This window comes from Oreochromis aureus, linkage group 22 (assembly GCF_013358895.1).
Source record: "Oreochromis aureus strain Israel breed Guangdong linkage group 22, ZZ_aureus, whole genome shotgun sequence".
Lineage (NCBI taxonomy): Eukaryota > Metazoa > Chordata > Actinopteri > Cichliformes > Cichlidae > Oreochromis > Oreochromis aureus.
In genome coordinates this window covers 30065534-30082483 of record NC_052962.1, presented here as the reverse complement: position 1 = coordinate 30082483, position 16950 = coordinate 30065534, and the positions used below count along the sequence as shown (strand labels likewise).

General features: G+C 36.2%; 2 protein-coding genes across 6 annotated transcripts in view; both read left to right on the top strand.

The window, feature by feature from the left end:
- The first annotated feature begins 1132 nt into the window (after positions 1 to 1132).
- Positions 1133 to 5479, top strand: LOC116331944 (CD209 antigen-like protein E). The gene is made up of 8 exons (XM_039606150.1): positions 1133 to 1226; positions 1406 to 1486; positions 3087 to 3200; positions 3401 to 3478; positions 3574 to 3639; positions 3748 to 3899; positions 4015 to 4139; positions 4232 to 5479. Exons 1-8 carry the CDS (start codon positions 1163 to 1165, stop codon positions 4434 to 4436), a joined length of 885 nt encoding a protein of 294 aa, XP_039462084.1. The 5' UTR covers positions 1133 to 1162; the 3' UTR covers positions 4437 to 5479.
- Positions 5480 to 6938: 1459 nt separating this feature from the next.
- The window catches only part of LOC116312167 (CD209 antigen-like protein E), a 29064-nt gene continuing 19052 nt past the window's right edge, over positions 6939 to 16950 (top strand). The window contains exons 1-7 of one of the 5 annotated variants that reach the window (XM_039606167.1): positions 14882 to 14899; positions 15014 to 15088; positions 15602 to 15724; positions 16067 to 16144; positions 16316 to 16381; positions 16490 to 16641; positions 16757 to 16881. In XM_039606167.1, the coding sequence (XP_039462101.1) occupies positions 15058 to 15088; positions 15602 to 15724; positions 16067 to 16144; positions 16316 to 16381; positions 16490 to 16641; positions 16757 to 16881 (575 nt within the window). In that variant the 5' untranslated portion in view covers positions 14882 to 14899; positions 15014 to 15057. Of the gene's footprint in view, positions 7041 to 14865; positions 15089 to 15601; positions 15725 to 16066; positions 16145 to 16315; positions 16382 to 16489; positions 16642 to 16756; positions 16882 to 16950 lie in introns of those variants that run through there. The other 4 variants (XM_039606168.1, XM_039606166.1, XM_039606169.1 and 1 more) reach the window with 4 other exon arrangements.

The following is a 16950-nucleotide window of genomic DNA, read 5'->3' as shown; positions in this document are numbered from 1 at the left end:
TGTTTTTATTGATCTTTAATTAAGGAATATGACACTAAATGATTTATTTTCACCACAATTTTACAAGAATAAATACAGTAAAAAGCAAATATTCACATGTAAACATCGAGAACTGTTTTCAGCATTACTGTGAACAATTCACCCGTCAACAACAACACAACGTTATTTAAAATAAACCACAGTATGGGTTTGTACTTTTCCAGCTGCTTCATATCTCATATAAAAAGTTTTTGGTTTAGTTGTGAACTTAAAACAATTATATGCTTCTGTAGCCTGTAAACAGCATAATATACAAAATATATAATAACAAATGTATAAACTGCTTTAGGAAGGAGTCCAGTATTAAACTTTTATTTTGAAATGGCACCAAAAGAAAAAAAAAAGACAGACACAAAGATAGTTTCTTTGTGTTACTGCAGCGTCTTTACCTCACTGTATAAAGTACATTTGAACAACAGTTTTTGTGATTTGGTGCTGTATAATTAAAAATGCCAAATAAACATTCAGTGTAGTCAGTGAGTGTAGAGTGAGTTATCAGTTAAGCTAACCCCATCCATGGCTTCAAGTATCCAGAGAGAACCTGTATTGTTATGTGGAGAACATGCAAACTGTACACAAAGACCCCAGATTTGAACCCAGGACCTTGCTGTGAGGCAACAGGGCTAACACGTGAATTATACTTCTGCATCAGATCTAGGCTGTAACTTATGCCATAAATCAAACTTTTGCTTAAAATTCTTGAAAAAAAAAAACAAAAAATAAAAAACAAAACATTTTACAAGTATTCTCAGCCTTTGCTCAATAATTTGTTAAAGCATCTTTGGCAGCAATTACAGTCTCAGTTCTTTTTGAGAATGATTTTACAATCTTGGCACACCTGTTTCTGCACATGACAGACAGGCTGTCATGTCTCTGTGTGTGTGTGACCTTCCTGTGAAACTGGATATTTTATGGCACATTCATCACTGAGCTGAAATGGAAGATTACTTCATTTTATCCCCCAAAAACAGGAAGTAAATTACCACAAGTTAAAAAAAATAGGTTTGGGTGGGTTTTTGTGAGGAAGTTTTTTTTTTTGTCTGTATGTTGTGAAACTTCTCTTTTAGAACTGCTAAGCAGCCACACACACACACACAGCAGCCACACACACACACACAGCAAAATGCCTGAAGCTGAAGTAGTATACTCCGATGTGAAGTTTACAAGAAGAAAAAAGGGAGCCAGTGGTGAGACTTATCTAGTCATCTTACTACATGTGAAAAGATTCCTAAAAAAATCTCTGAAAAGCTGTTTATATTACATTTGTGAAATGTGAATACAGTGATTTGTTTTACAGCCGCTCATTTTATCGGCAGCCACTGTCAGTGTTAACTGGGCAACAATCCGGTTTCATCTTTCATTGCAGAGGCCGTTACCCCATCGACTGACTCGACTTACTCTGAAATCAAGATCTCAAAGACTCAGCCATCCACAGCACAGCTGTCTGGTAGGCAAACAGCAGTAATTAAAAAGAAATGCAGAACATTTTTTCCAAAATTGTAGCTTTATGTAAATTTTAAAAAGAAGGACAAAATGTGTGCAACAAATAAACACGCTCAACTTTTACAGTAGTACTGGTACACAATTTGTATTTTTTTACACCTTAATTTAAGACAAAAAGTTGACAATGATGAATATGAGATATAAGTTATAGACATTACAGCAGCATCAGAGGCTGTCAGTATAAAAAAGTAGCTGAAATAAAATTATTAATGAACAAAAACAAAATTGTAGTGGAGTTGTCACCACACTTTATTTTAAAAATAATGTAAATTTAATTTCAGAACATCAGACCCACTCATTTTTGAAGTGTCTCATTTACAAGTTTCCACCATTGAAAAAAAAATAAAAATTGGGGAAACCTGTAAATGAGACACGTTTCTTTTTTTTGTTTTTACTGGTAAAATTATAAAGAGAAGTAAAGGTTAATTAAAAAATGAGGAAGTGGTTTTGTAGGAGTGGTTCATTTAAATAAACGAGTTTCTCTGTGTGTGTGCACATGTGTTAATGTCGATGCAGTTTCTTTATATTTCTCAAAAACCACTGATCTGCCTTATTGCAGAAGAGGAACTACGGTGCTGAGCTTGAGGTTGTCTCGAGGAGCAGTTCTCTGCTAAAAGATCATTTGCATAAAAATGGTCAATTTTAGTCCCCAAAAGACCGACTCTGACCAGACACTCTGCTCATTTACCTAAACGAAACTTGTAGCTCCATGTTACCCGTTTTTCTTTGTCCTTCAGTTCCTCTTCACTGTCTACTTAATTTTTTTAGTTAAGTTGTTAGTTGTTAACATTGTTTGTTATTTTTCCAGTGCTTATCTCTTTATTTTTAGTCCACATAAGACAGTTGGTGGATGCACAGTTTCATCCAGGAGATTAGGGCTTTGACTTGTGTCATATCATTTTTGTTTGAACTAGTTTACTAGTATATTTTTGACTTGTAATTTTTGTCTTCATCCACTGTTTGGTTAGATCTTTTTTGGTGATAAAACTTTGGGTTATCCTTTTTTGTCAGTACCATCATCTCCAAATTATACATCATCTTGCTATTATATTTGTGTGTCACAAATTGCCTCCTGCACTCGTCTCCAGCTACTCCACCTGCCTGCACTCTCTTCTTCACCTCTCTGATGCACTGTCTGTTGCTTTGGAAGGTTAATCCCAGGTGTTTAAACTCATCGACCATCACCAGCTCTGTTTTTTGCAACTTCATCCTGTCCAGTTTTATTAAAGACAGGAATGTGCAATGAATACAGGGTGCAGTCAAATATGTTATTATCTGCCTTGCAGATTAAAAAAATGCACAAACAGACTTTTATAAAAACAAAATAAAATGGGAAAACGAGAATAGCATAAGTCACTTGTTTGCCTTTGAGGTTTGTGTGTTTTAAATCTGTGATTGTGTGCTCGAAGAATGAGCCAGTGAATCGTGTTCTTTGTACCAAAACAGCGAGAACATTAACATCTAAAATCTAGCTCAATAAAAATCTGAAACACATTTACATCACATCTCACATCTCTAACGTGTTTCCTTTCCTCACTATTCAGAGGATCCTCAACAAGCTGCGGTGATCAAAGGGTCAAAGGTCACCTCAGAGAGAGTGGTCCTGGTGGTTCTCAGTGTTCTCCTGGCAGCTGCTCTCGTTGCTCTGTGTTTTACCAGTGAGTTAATATTAGAATTTAATAAGACTTAACTAACATCAGTTATTTTCAGTAATGCTAAGAAGAATAATGCTTCCGATGAATGTTTTTCTCAAAATACTGTATTTTACTTTTAAACAGATGTAAAAAATCTTTTCAGCGTAAACAAAAAAGTTACTGACTAATTTGTTTATTTGCTTTTGATTTTTTTTTTTTATCAGCATTTGATAAAAGTAGAACTAACCAAGAGCTTGAAAATCTGAAACTTAAACAAACGAAGTGTGAAAGTAATCTCACAGGTAAGCATATACACCTGGTATTCTGTGATATTTGGTCAGACATTCCTGATGAATGACTGATGAAAGTTGATTTTTTTAATTCTTTACTGTAACAGAGACTCTCTCTAAAATAAAATCATGCAGCACGGTGCAGCCGACCTGTCCAGGACCTAAAGTAATAGGTAAATTATGGATTTTGTCTCTGAGACACAAACCTCAAGCTAAGTTCACACAAACATGAACAGTGATTCTTCCACCTGACTGAAGTCGTTGCTGTAATCTCTTCAAAGATGATCCTTGTTATAAATGTGAAGGAGGCTGGGAGCTACATGGAGAAAAGTGCTATTACTTCTCCAACAATGAATCATCCTGGAACAAGAGCAGAGATGAGTGTAGAGCTAAAGGAGGAGACCTGGTTAAGATAGAGAGCAGAGAGGAGCAGGTATGAAACACTGCTGCAGGTTCATGTTCTCACATGTTTTATTACATCTTTATGTTTCACCTTCCCAGCACAGAAAACTCTAACAAGGTGATTTTCATCTTCTTTTCCTGATCAGACTTTCCTGGAGAGAAAACTGACAGATGTAATGACTGAAGCTGAGGACAAGTTCTGGATCGGACTGACAGACTCAGCAGTAGAGAAGACATGGGTGTGGGTGGACGGATCACCACTGAATGAAAGGTTTGATTGTTGTGAAACAATATTTTTTTCATTTCCAGAATTAAAGTTATCAGTTTTTACTAAACTAATTATTTTTGTTATTCATCTCTTAGTTTGAAGTTTTGGAGTCGCAACGAGCCAGACAATTGGAATGGGACAAATGGTGAACATCCTGATGGAGAGGACTGTGCGAGGATGGGAGAAAAAGGTGGAGCTGTTGATCTGAATTGTTGGTTTGATGCATTTTGCTCAAAGCCTCACAGAAGTATTTGTGAGAAAGCAGGAGTAAACGGAAAGTTTAAGAAAGTATGTGACTGAAATTCACATATGAAACTCCAGAATGAAGTGATGCATTTTTTAAAATAATTTCACAAACAGAAACAAAATGAACACAGTAAAATAAACATGAGTAATATTTTGTATCTGACACTTTTCAGTTTTGAAGTGATTTACACGAACAAGAAATGTGGGAGCACCTGTGAAATTCATTAAACTTTTAATAATAAATTATCCTGTTTTGTAAACTTAAAGCCATCTAGAAAGTTAAAAAGTATTTTGGATACTGAATCAATGAGTACATCATATAACTACAGAAGAACCTATGAATTATTTATTATCACTTTTACAGGAAAAGGAAAGGAACGAAGAAAGAAAGACGTGAAGTGTTACAATGGAATAAGTAATTCACGTCAGTGTTATTAAAAATAGGAATGCCACATTTAACATCGAGTCATCCAGTACAGGAAAAGAAGGCTGTGTTTCTCAGAGTTTCCAGTGTGAGAAGCTGTTTGTAACTGTTGTAAATGATACACATTTCTTAACTCTCACATCTGTGGCTCCTGAAAAACCTCTGACAGTGTGGCACTGCTGTCTGTGCTCTCCTGCATTGTTATTTATCTTCTCTGCGTGTTTTTTATTTCAAATGTGTGTCTGATTTACAAGAAATTAAACGAGCAACAGAACATTTGCTGTTGTTGTAAAATCCTGACGACTTCATGTGTTAACCCGCTTTTTTTGCAGCGACAAATTATAAATCATTAGATATCATTACATATTATTATTACATATTAATCAATTGTTAAAGAAGGATCTTAATTTTAAGATTTCAAGTGTAATTTTAATTTTAAGTAGAGTGCGATCCTAAGTTGCACCACAAGGGGGCACTTCCAGGTCTGGCACAAAGTTCTGCCCATAGTTTCCCAGACAATCAGACCTGTAGATACTGTACTTTTATACAGATGACTGGGAGATCATGCACATTAAAATAATGCATTTTAAGATTTAATAATGAATAAAGATAAATGAATAAAATATGGTTTAGTAAATTCATTTCCAAATCACTTTAGTTTATTATACATTTATTATTCTTTTTTGAAATTACTTTGATTGCCTTTTATTGATTTATACATTAGTAAATTAATTATTACTAATAAATTATTTGATAATTCAAATAGTGGCAAAAAACCCACACTGTCTAATCTGCTAAACACATCTGTACACATCTCGACCACAGAGCAGAAGGGACAAAAAATGTCTCATTATTTATTTATTTTAAGTTCCAGCTGATCATCGTATCACTTTTTTCCGATGCTGTTCTACGATCTTTTTGTTTTATTATGTTGTAATTAACAAAATCTTTGTTTATTCAAGTTATTAATCAGCATTTGCACACACGAGAGACAAAGAAACATTAAAACAAGGTCTCAAAAATAAAGCTGTAAATAAAAAATCTGTAAACTTGTACAGTATTCACATTTCTTTAGTGTTTTTGATCAACATTTTAATATAAGTTGGGGAATTTCTGTTACAGCACCAAATCTATTAGAAAATACAACTTATTAAGTCATTAATAAATGAAATAGAGCATTTTTACGTAATTTGGAAGAGTGTGCTATTTTTCTTTTATTAAGTTCCTGTAACAAGAATCTTACTGAACTGCTAATAAAGCAGAGATTAATGTAGAGCTAAATGTTGAGCCGAACATGAACCAACATGGGGGTTCATGTTCTTATGCATTAAATCACATTGTTATGTTTCATCATCTCAGCACAGAAAAGTCCAACAAGGAGCTCGGGAAGAAAAAGACTGGAGTTTAAAAAATGTCCTAAATTTAACTTAAATTTCCTAAACTAAGCCCGATTCTACCACGACCTGTGTGACTGAGAACCTACACAGACATGTCTCCTGAGGTCATTTCCTCAACTGTTTCTGGAGAGAAAACTGAGAAACATCATGAATGAAGATGACAAGTTCTGGATCAGACTGACAGACTCAGCAGTAGAGGGCAGATATTTGTGGGTGGATGGTTCACCATTGTGTAAAAAGGCTTGATTGTTGAGAAAACTTTAGGTTGTGCCACATTTGTGAAACAACTATTTTAACAACACCCTAAAATATCACCTCATCTCATGGGCAGTTCCTCATTTTGTTCTGCTTTACTTTTTGTTTATATCTTCCTTTTAACAACTTGGCAATCTGATGAAACTCAAAAAATTGTTGTTGCATTTGTATGCAAGAGATCAGCACAATGTACCACAGGGACAGACATTTCATCAATAACAATAAAAAAAAACCCTTCCTTCAGTTATAATGAAAGCAGTTATTCTGACAGGAGGAACCGGACTGAGGATGAAAGCTCCTCCCTCCTCTTTAGGAACAGGTAAACAGGAAGTTGTTATTATTTTTTGTTAAGCTGTAAAACAGAAGTTACAATGAGTAAGGAAGCAATTAGACTGAGCATCATTGTCGATTACATCTGTTTTCTGTTAAATGCATAAAGAAGTGAATCTAGAATAAATAAAAAAGGAAAAAAGTAATTTCAACATTTTGTTGTGTTTTGTGATTCAGAGACTGTTGGATTAAGTCTGAAGTCAGGATCTTGAAGTTTCAGCATGATGAGCCGTCCGCAGAGCTTCATAGAAGGTAAGAACATTAATGTGGTGGTAAAACAACAGGAAGGTGACGGAGCTTCAGTCAGATCTGAGTGATCATCATCAGACTTTGAATTAAAGTTAAGATGATTCTGCTGGAATAGAACAACATTATATGTATACGACTTAAAAATATGTAGAGCCCACATTCATTATTTAATCATATCAATTATTTTCTTTATTTATTGCATAAATCAGAAATATAAAGGGTCAAAAGTAATTGATGAAGAAATAGTTTTTAAAAGTTATGCAAAATGAAGATGTGATTAGCAAAAACAAAAACAGGAACTGACCAAAAAGATATGTGACATATTAACATGTTTTAACTCAAGTGTTTCCTGTGCAAAGCATCTTAATCATCTTTAATGTTCTTGTATTGACACTCAGCTACGGTTCAGTGTAGCTTATTGTAGCCTGTTTTAAACATGCTGTCGTGCACTCAAGAAACCTAACCTTGACTCCTCTGTCCTTGCAAATTTTAGACCTATTTCTAAGCTCCCCTTCCTGTCAAAAGTCTTAGGAAAGATTGCATTTGTTCAGTTGCAATCCTTTCTAAATAGTCATAATATTCTAGAGAGGATTCAGTCGGGCTTTAAAGCCTTTCACAGTACCGAAACTGCACTCTTAAAAGTTCTTAACAATTTTTTTTATTAGCCACTGACTCAGGTGACCCAGCTGTGCTTTGCTCTGTGACTTGACCGCTGTCTTTGATACTGTCAATCACAGCATCTTGATCACCCGACTGGAGCACTGTGGTATCAAAGGCACTGCATTGGACTGGTTCAGGTCATACATCTCCGATAGGACTTTTTCTGTGAGCCTCGGCGATTTTATCTCTTCTTCGACTCCCTTTAATTGCGGTGTTCCACAGGGATCCGTATTAGGCCCAATTCTGGTGTTCATCTATATGTTGCCGCTAGGCTTAATTTTCAGGAAATATAACATCTGTTTTCATTCTTATGCTGACGACACTCAGATATGTCTCCGGCTAAAGAGTAGCAGCTCCGCTTCGCTGGAATCCTTATTTCAGTGTCTCCGTGAAGTTAAGACCTGGATGGCCTCAAATTTTCTTAATTTTAATGAGGAAAAAACTGAGGTGATCACCTTTGGACCAAGCTGCAATTCTAGTACCCCAGATCTTGACCTGCACAGTTTAGCACCTTTTGTTAAACCGCATGCAAAAAATTGGGGGGTTATACTGGAGAGTAATTTTGCCTTTGAGAAACAGATTAACTCTCTTGTACAGCGGTGCTTTTTTAAATTGAAGCTCTTATCTAAGGTGAAATCCTTTTTATCTTTTAAAAACCTAGAACAGACAATTCACGCTTTTATCTTGTCTCAACTGGACTACTGTAATTCTCTCTATCTAGGTGTTAGCCAGTCTTGTCTAGCATGGCTCCAGCTGGTCCAGAATGCTGCCGCACGTCTCCTGACACGTTCGAAGAGACACGAGCATATCTCCCCAATGCTCACCTCACTTCAGTGGCTTCCAATCCGCTTTAGAATTAAATACAAAATTTTGTTGATGACTTACAAACTGCTGAACGGTGAGAATATCTGTCTGACTTATATGCCCCCTAGAGCTCTAAGATCAAGTGATCTCTTGCTCTTGGCCACTTTTAAGTCGAGGCTGGTTCACAGAGATGACCGGGCATTCGCGGTTGTGGAAAGTATGTAGAAAAAACCCAGTAACCTAGTAACAAAGCTATTTTATGTTTACAAACACATCAACTGAGCGTTGATGTAACATGACCACATTTCTTGTCTTCATAAGAAATACATACAAATGAGTACAAATGAGTTTCTTCTTTCTTGTTTTAGTGAAGTGCGTGTGTAATTTGTTGCTGCAAAGCAAGTATGCAACAGATGTTACCTATTTCACAATGTGTAAAAGAACTTAGTAACCTATATAATGATGTTTGAGTGAGAACAGGGGAACTGTGTGCATAGTTCTAATGGACCTTTTAACTGAATCTCCTTAAATCTCAGTTCCTTTTTATTGCAGTGTGACTTTACGGCACCATACAGTAGGTGGTTCTATGTAAGCGAAGAACAACACTTCGCCGTGGCTGTAAGTAGTGACAGAGTAATCATAGATGATAAGCAGCAGGTTAGTTATGACAAGCCTGCATGGAAATCGAGGTGGGGACCAGGCGGGGAGGAGTGAAGGAGGAGTGAAATGATTTATGCGTATTTTTCTTATAAAAAACGTCTTCTACAACAACACAACATATTTTGTCCTGTCCTTCTTCTCTCACCCCAACCAGTCGTCGCAGATGTCCGCCCCTCCCTGAGCCTGGTTCTGCTGGAGGTTTCTTCCTGTTAAAAGGGAGTTTTTCCTTCCCACTGTCGCCAAAGTGCTTGCTCATAGGGGGTCATATGATTGTTGGGTTTTTCTCTGTATGTATTCTTGTAGGGTCTAACATATAATATAAAGCACCTTGAGGCTACTATTTGCTGTATAAATGTATGCAGTATAAATAAATTGAATTAAATTTCAGTGTTGATTGTTTACATTTTTTCTCATGTTTCCACACAAACGGACACTGGAGAGGAGGATTATTCAGCTCATGCTTTGAGATGTTTCAGAATGTTAGAAATAAACAAGTGTTGTTAAGAAAGAGATTACACCTGAAACATTTCTTTTTAAATCAAAATACCAATGCAGCAGTACCACACACAATCAGACAATTACAGCCTGACCAAAGGGGGGCAGTATTTCCATGTCTGTTTTATTCTGTCTGAGAAGAGTTTTTAATTAAAGTGTAAATTTAAATAAAATATCATCTGTGTGTAAAGACAAACACATTCAGGCCGGTGTTTTATCAATCAACACATGATACGATTTAATTCTTTCCTAATTAACTTAAGAGCAAAAGTTTTACAGTAACATAAAAAAGTTCTGTTTACACAAAAATATCTTTAAAACTTTTGACTTCTAAAGTTAAAAAAGTAATTTAAAAAAAAAAAAAGAAAATTATGATTTGTGATCTATAAAGTGTAGGAATCAGTGTGATTATTTTCTTTTCAGCTTCAGCTTGTGTGTTACTTTTCAGATCTGGTGTGTAATTATTTTTTTTAATCTGTTGTAATTCGTAAAACTTTGATGTCTCTCATTTCTCAATCAGTATTTGAATGTATGAGTACAATGATGCTAGGTTTCACAATGAGCTCACCCAAAACCCTGGCTGATTGTGACCTACACCCATTTTCACACCTTGGCTCATGTGATTAGGTAGAGGATCAGGTGGTCCATTGTCCCTCTTGGGGGGAATACTCACAAAGGGCTTAAATCTGGGACTCTCCACCATTTGACCCTAGAACTGAAGAAGCTTCTCGGATGAGAGGTGAAACGTCTTCAAGCAACTTAAAGAAGTGCAGATGGTTTTCTTTCCAAGCTCCTTAGACGACTAATCAAATACCTGTGGGCCAGGCATACTTGCCAACCTTGAGACCTCGGAATTAGGGAGACATTCAAAAGGGCTGTTGGGGGTTGGGGGATGGGAGTGGTATACATATACAAAAATCTTGAATCTTACAGTGTTTATTTATCGGATAAAATAAGTTAAATGCCAGCGTTATTATTGTCCTGCCGGAAACAGGCCGGGGTTGTCCAAATTCAGAGGCTGCGTCCACCTGAGGGCCCGGCCTTCGCGGTCTAAGTGGGGCGGGTCCCCCGAAGGCCGAAAGCGAGTGACTGTGACGATCTAGCCTTCAGAATTATGTCACGAGCTCTCTCGGTGGAGTGAAACTCTGCCGTCTGCTCCTTGCTATCTAATTAATAAAGTTTTATTTAATCTAATCTAATAACTTCAATCTCACCCAAACCGATTTACTCACGAACAAATAAAACACTGAAAAAGGCCAAACAATAACATGTTTAAGTTATTTAAGTAACTTATATATCATGTTTAACCTGAGTAGTGAAAGACCGCGGGGGTTTGAAAACGATGTGCCGGAAGTTTGCTGTTCTCGTCGGCTCAGATATTTGAAGTTTACACAGCTACGTTCTCGCCTGAAAATATGTTAAAAGTTTATTTTGCGACTCAGAAAAAGTAATGAGAGTAATATTAAAACTAAGTAGCTGCAGTAATAGTAGCCACTGTTGGAAACTGGAATTGGCTGGGCCAATCTGGGATATGGTTTTTCAATTTTGTTGTCCGGGTGGAAAATCGGGAGAAATTGGGGAGAACGGTGGCTCCGGGAGATTTTCGGGATGGGCACTGAAATTCGGGATTCTCCCGGAGAAATCGGGAGTGTTGGCATGTATGGGGCCAGGACAGATAGCTGTGGGTGGGTCCCTGCTCGACTGGACCACCACTGCAGCGGGCAGTCTGTCTCACTGATGGTGAATTATACTATGTACAAACTGGTCCTGAAGCCAGTCATTTAATCAAGTTTGGGCTGCTGACACCTTTTGTTGGTACTTGAACTGCTAGCACTAACAGCTCCCACAGTTTCTGTGCTTGCTGCAACATATTTTGCATTTAGATGGTACCGTAAGGTTGAAGTGCTTCGGTGGTTTGCAAACTCCTTTTTGCACAGTTTGCACAAAACCACGCTTTTATCAAGGCGTCCGTCGGGTAGTAATTTGAAACGAAATTTGGCTCCGATCAGTCCTAGCAACGCGCTTCTGATTCTTCCATTTTTGTAGCTATGTGCATCAGTGCAATCGGTATACCAGAAAATTGTGTATCGACAAAAGTTGTCTTTTGCTTGCAATGCAAAGTGCGATTAAATTTTTTCTAACACGTTATTCTTTTTCAAATTAATTAACTGCAATCAGTGGTTAAATTTTCACCCCTAATATATATGACCTGAAGCTCAGTAAAGCGCCACTCCGACATCCAAACACATCTGTTCTCTGAGTGGATTGTTAAATTTATGACGTGACCAATCAGCTGAACGGAAGAAAATAATGGCCAAAATTCATACTTGCAAGTTAAACCTCACACACAAGCGAGGGAACTTAAGCGCAGAATTTTACACGAAGTTTTTTGCTTTGTATGTGTAAAGACACCTTAATAAAAAAAACATTTGTGACTTGTATAATTGTTTACAAACACAAATCTTTTTTACACACATACATTATCTCATCTATGGATGCACAAACATAAAATTTTCAGATATTTTTGTTTACAAGGTTACAAAACTTACAAGTACAAAATATTTATCATCACAAATTGAGGCCATATAAATGCTTTCATACAACATAATTTGCAACGCAAAAATAACTAAAGGAAAAAACAGTCCCTTCTGGTTGATAGTGGTATGGTTTTTGTTTTTGTTTTTGTTCTTTACTTCTTACTAGCTCAGTCTGAATGCATGTTTCCCACGAGTAGTTCAATATTAGTAAGGTATCCCATATATCAGGAAATAAAAAGTAGCAGAAAAAACATCTCCAACTGTATAGCTGAGCTATAAAGCCTGTGACAGGCTATAAACATTTGAGCAACACTCAAACACTTTAGTGCAGCGCTTGGCACCTTTTGTGATGGTAAAAAGTTATGAGTTGGTTCTCTCCAACAAATTTAAAAGGCAAAGGAACTTTACATAAGTTTTTTTTTTAGGATTAGTAATAATACTTTATCATATTAAATAATAATAATAACAATAATAATAATAATAATAATAATAATAATAATGATACTAATATTTAAGTAATGTTTTTGTCAAAGTATTCGATAAAGTAAAAAAAAAAATGACCACAGTTTTGTTAAAACAGATTTACAACCATTTTTGGGTTACCAGACAACTAAAAGTAAATATGCACAGTGCCCTAAACCAACAACGTTATTTACTGACACAGTGTAGTAAATAATTACACAACAAAGAATCCCTGTGTGCCCTGATTCCCCTTCTGTGTCTCCATTCCTGTGATACTTGTGCTCACTGCCCTCTGCTGAAAACACTGACACAACAATCCAGCATCGAGGAGAGCTCAGCCACACTGCTATGTACCTCCCTCGACAATCCTGATCAGCTGCAGGTGTGTGTGATCATCCTCCTCAGGTGTGGCCAGCCTCCCAACGGGACACACCCACCAAGCCTGATGGTGCCTGTAAACCGAACCTCCGGAACACACACCCACCCACACACAAACACCTATACACACAAACCTGAAAAACAGGGTCACAAGCCACAAACCAGTAAATATATAAACAAGTCCATCTGGATGTATGCAAACTGCATTTCGTTGCCCTGTACCTGTGACATGTGCACTGACAATAAAGTTGAATTCTATTCTATTCTATTCTATTCTGTTCTAAACTGCTCATCGACCCTGGGTCACTCAGACCGAGGTCCTTGACAATTTGTATCCCAGACATTCAGACCTGTAGATACTGTACCCTGATATGGATGACTAGGAAGTATTTCAAGATTTATTAATAAATAAAATTAATTGAATAAAATATGTTTTAGTAAATCCATTTCCACGTTTTCTTTTTTAGTTTATTATACATTTATTATACTTATTTACTTTATAATTACTTTAATTTTCTTTTATTTATTTAGAAATTAATAATATAATTCATTTTTTTATCATTCAAATAGTGGCAACCCCCCCCATGTTTGCATACCATTAAAAGTATTACTTACAGCTGTAGCTACTGATCTTTGAGAAATTAAAATGTAATAAGTCTATAATTATCACAGTCTAATCTGCTAAACACATCTGTAATTCTAGACCTCGACCACAGAGCAGAGGTGTCAGACAAAAAAGTCTTATTATTTAGTTATTTTAAGTTCCAGCTGATCAGCATACCGTTTCTGTTTATCCAATTTATTAATCAGTATTTGAACAAATCAGAGTCAAAGAAACATAAAAAAAAAATTGGTCTCAAAGGTCTGAAAAATAAAGCTGTAAATAAAAATCTGTAAACTTGCCATGACTGACCCCCTAAATGGTTGTTTTTACAGTATTCACATTTCTTTAGTGTTTTTGATCAACATTTTAATATAAGTTTGGGAATTTCTGATACAGCACCACATTTATTAGAAAATACAACTAATTAAGCCATTAATAAATTAAATAGAGTATTTTTAAGTAATTTGAAAGAGTTTTGCTATTTTCAGTTAAGTTCCTTTAACGAGAGTTTTAATAACTGCTAATGAAGCAGAAATTAATGTAGAGCTAAAAATGAACCAATTTGAGTGTTTGTGTTCTTATATATTAAATCACATCGTTATGTTTCATTATCTCTGCTCAGAAAAATCCAACAAGGAGCTCAGGAAGAAAGAGACTGGAGTTTAAAAAGATTCCCAAACTTAAAAAAACTCCAGTCGCTTCCACCACGACCTGTGTGACTGAGAACCTACATAGACATGTCTCCTGAGGTCATTTCCTCAACTGTTTCTGTTCAGACATTTCTGGAGAGAAGAATGAGAAACATCATGAATGAAGATGAAAAGTTGTGGATCAGACTGACAGACTCAGCAGTAGAGGGCAGATATTTGTGGGTGGATGGTTCAGGGTTGTGTAAAAGGCTTGATTGTTGAGAAAACTTTAGGTTGTGCCACATTTGTGAAACAACTATTTTAACAACACTCTAAAATTTCACCTCATCTCATGGGCAGTTCCTCATTTTGTTCTGCTTTAAAACATTTTATTTTTATGTTCCTTTTAACTGCCTGCAAATGTGATGCAACTCATAAAACTGTTGTTACATTGTATGCAAGAGATCAGTACAATTTACCACAGGGACAGACATTTCAACAATAAATAAAGAAACCTTGCTTCAGATGTAATAAAAGCCGTTATTCTGACAGGAGGAGCCAGACTTAGTCAACAGGAAGTTGCTTTTTTTAAGCTGTAAAACAGAAATTAGAAGGAGTAAGGAAGCAATTAGAGTGAGCATCAAAGCTTAGCTACATCTGTTTTCTGTTAAATGTGTAAAGAATTGAATCTACGATAAATAACAAAGGAAACAGAATTTCAACCCTTTGTTGTGTTTTGTGATTCAGAGACTGTTGGATTAAGTCTGAAGTCAGGATCTTGAAGTTTCAGCATGATGAGTCGTCCGCAGAGCTTCATAGAAGGTAAGAACATTAATGTGGTGGTAAAACAACAGGAAAGTGACGGAGCTTCAGTCAGATCTGAGTGATCATCATCAGATTTTGAATTAAAGTTATGATATTTGTGCTGGAATAGAACAACATTATATGTATACGACTTAAAAATATGTTGAGCCCACATTCATTATTTAATCAATATTTTCAAAATATTTTAATAAATCAGAAATGTAAGAGTCAAAAGTAATTGATGAAGAAAGAGTGTTTAAAAGTTCTGCAAAATGAAGCTGTGAAGAGCTAAAACAAAAACAGGAACTGACCAAAAGGATGTGTGACATGTTAACATGTTTTAACTCAAATGTTTCCTGTGCAAAGCATCTTAATCAACTTTAATGTTCTTGTATTGACACTCAGCTACAGTTCAGTGTGCTGTAATAGTACTAAAGTATTGTAACATGAGAAACTGTTTAAAACTGTTGTAACAGATAAATACACACTTTTCTGAACTCTCACATTGTGTCTCCTCTAAATGTTCATCAGGTGAAGCTCCTGACTTTCAGCATGCAAAATCAAAGAGAGGGTCAAAGGTCACCACAGAGAGAGTGGCACTGGTGGTTCTCTGTATCCTGCTGGCAGCTGCTCTCATCGTTATTTGTTGTCTCTGTGAGTTTGTGTGGTTTCCTTCGTCTTACTTAACTTAAAGAAAATCAATGATCTGATTTTCTGTAGATCAAATGAATAAAACATTTACAGTGAAGGTGTAAAACACTGCAGATTGCCCACATTAGCTCTGTTTTAATCATGTTGCAACAAATTAAAGATGCGTGCAACTTTTCAGTGTTTCTCTTGTTTTCTGAAAAATCTGTCTGTTTGTTTCTCTCATTTTCAAATCAGCAGTTGAAAACATGAGAACTAAAGAAACACTGAAAACACAAAGCTACAAAAATCCTTTCAGTGTAAACAAACCTCACTGACTGACTGGTTTGTTTGTTCTTTTTTAATCAGCGTCTGACAAAATTAGAACGAACAAAGAGCTCGAAAACCTGAAACATCACAAAATGAAGTGTGAAAGTAATCTGACAGGTAAGCATATACAGCTGATTGTTTCTAACCTTCAGTCTAAATCAAACTCATGACACACAGCTGAGTCGGTCTTTTTTATTCCATGTAAATGATTATTTGTTTTTTAATTCAAGCTTTAGATAAAAACACATGATGAATGACTGATGACTGTTTTATTCTTTATTCTAACAGAGTCTCTCGCTAAGATAAAATCATGCAGCACGGTGCAGCCGACCTGTCCAGGACCTAAAGTAATAAGTAAGTTATGGATTTTGTCTCTGAGACACAAACTTCAAGCTAAATTCACACAAACATGAACAGTGATTCTTCCACCTGACTGAAGTCGTTGCTGTAATCTCTTCAAAGATGGTCCTTGTTATATATGTGAAGAAGGCTGGGAGCTACATGGAGGAAAGTGCTATTACTTCTCCAACAATAAATCATCCTGGAACGAGAGCAGAGATGAGTGTAGAGCTAAAAGAGGAGACCTGGTTAAGATAGACAGCAGAGAGGAGCAGGTATGAAACACTGCTGCAGGTTCATGTTCTCATATGTTTTATCACATCTTTATGTTTCACCTTCTCAGCACAGAAAAGTCTAACAAGGTGATTTTCATCATATTTTCCTGATCAGACTTTCCTGGAGAGAAGACTGAGAGATGTAATGACTGAAGTTCAGGACAAGTTCTGGATCGGACTGACAGACTCAGCAGTAGAGGGCAGATGGGTGTGGGTGGACGGATCACCACTGAATGAAAGGTTTGATTGTTGTGAAAACATTTTTTTGTCATTTCCAGAATCAACATTACAGTTTTTACTTCTTTTTGT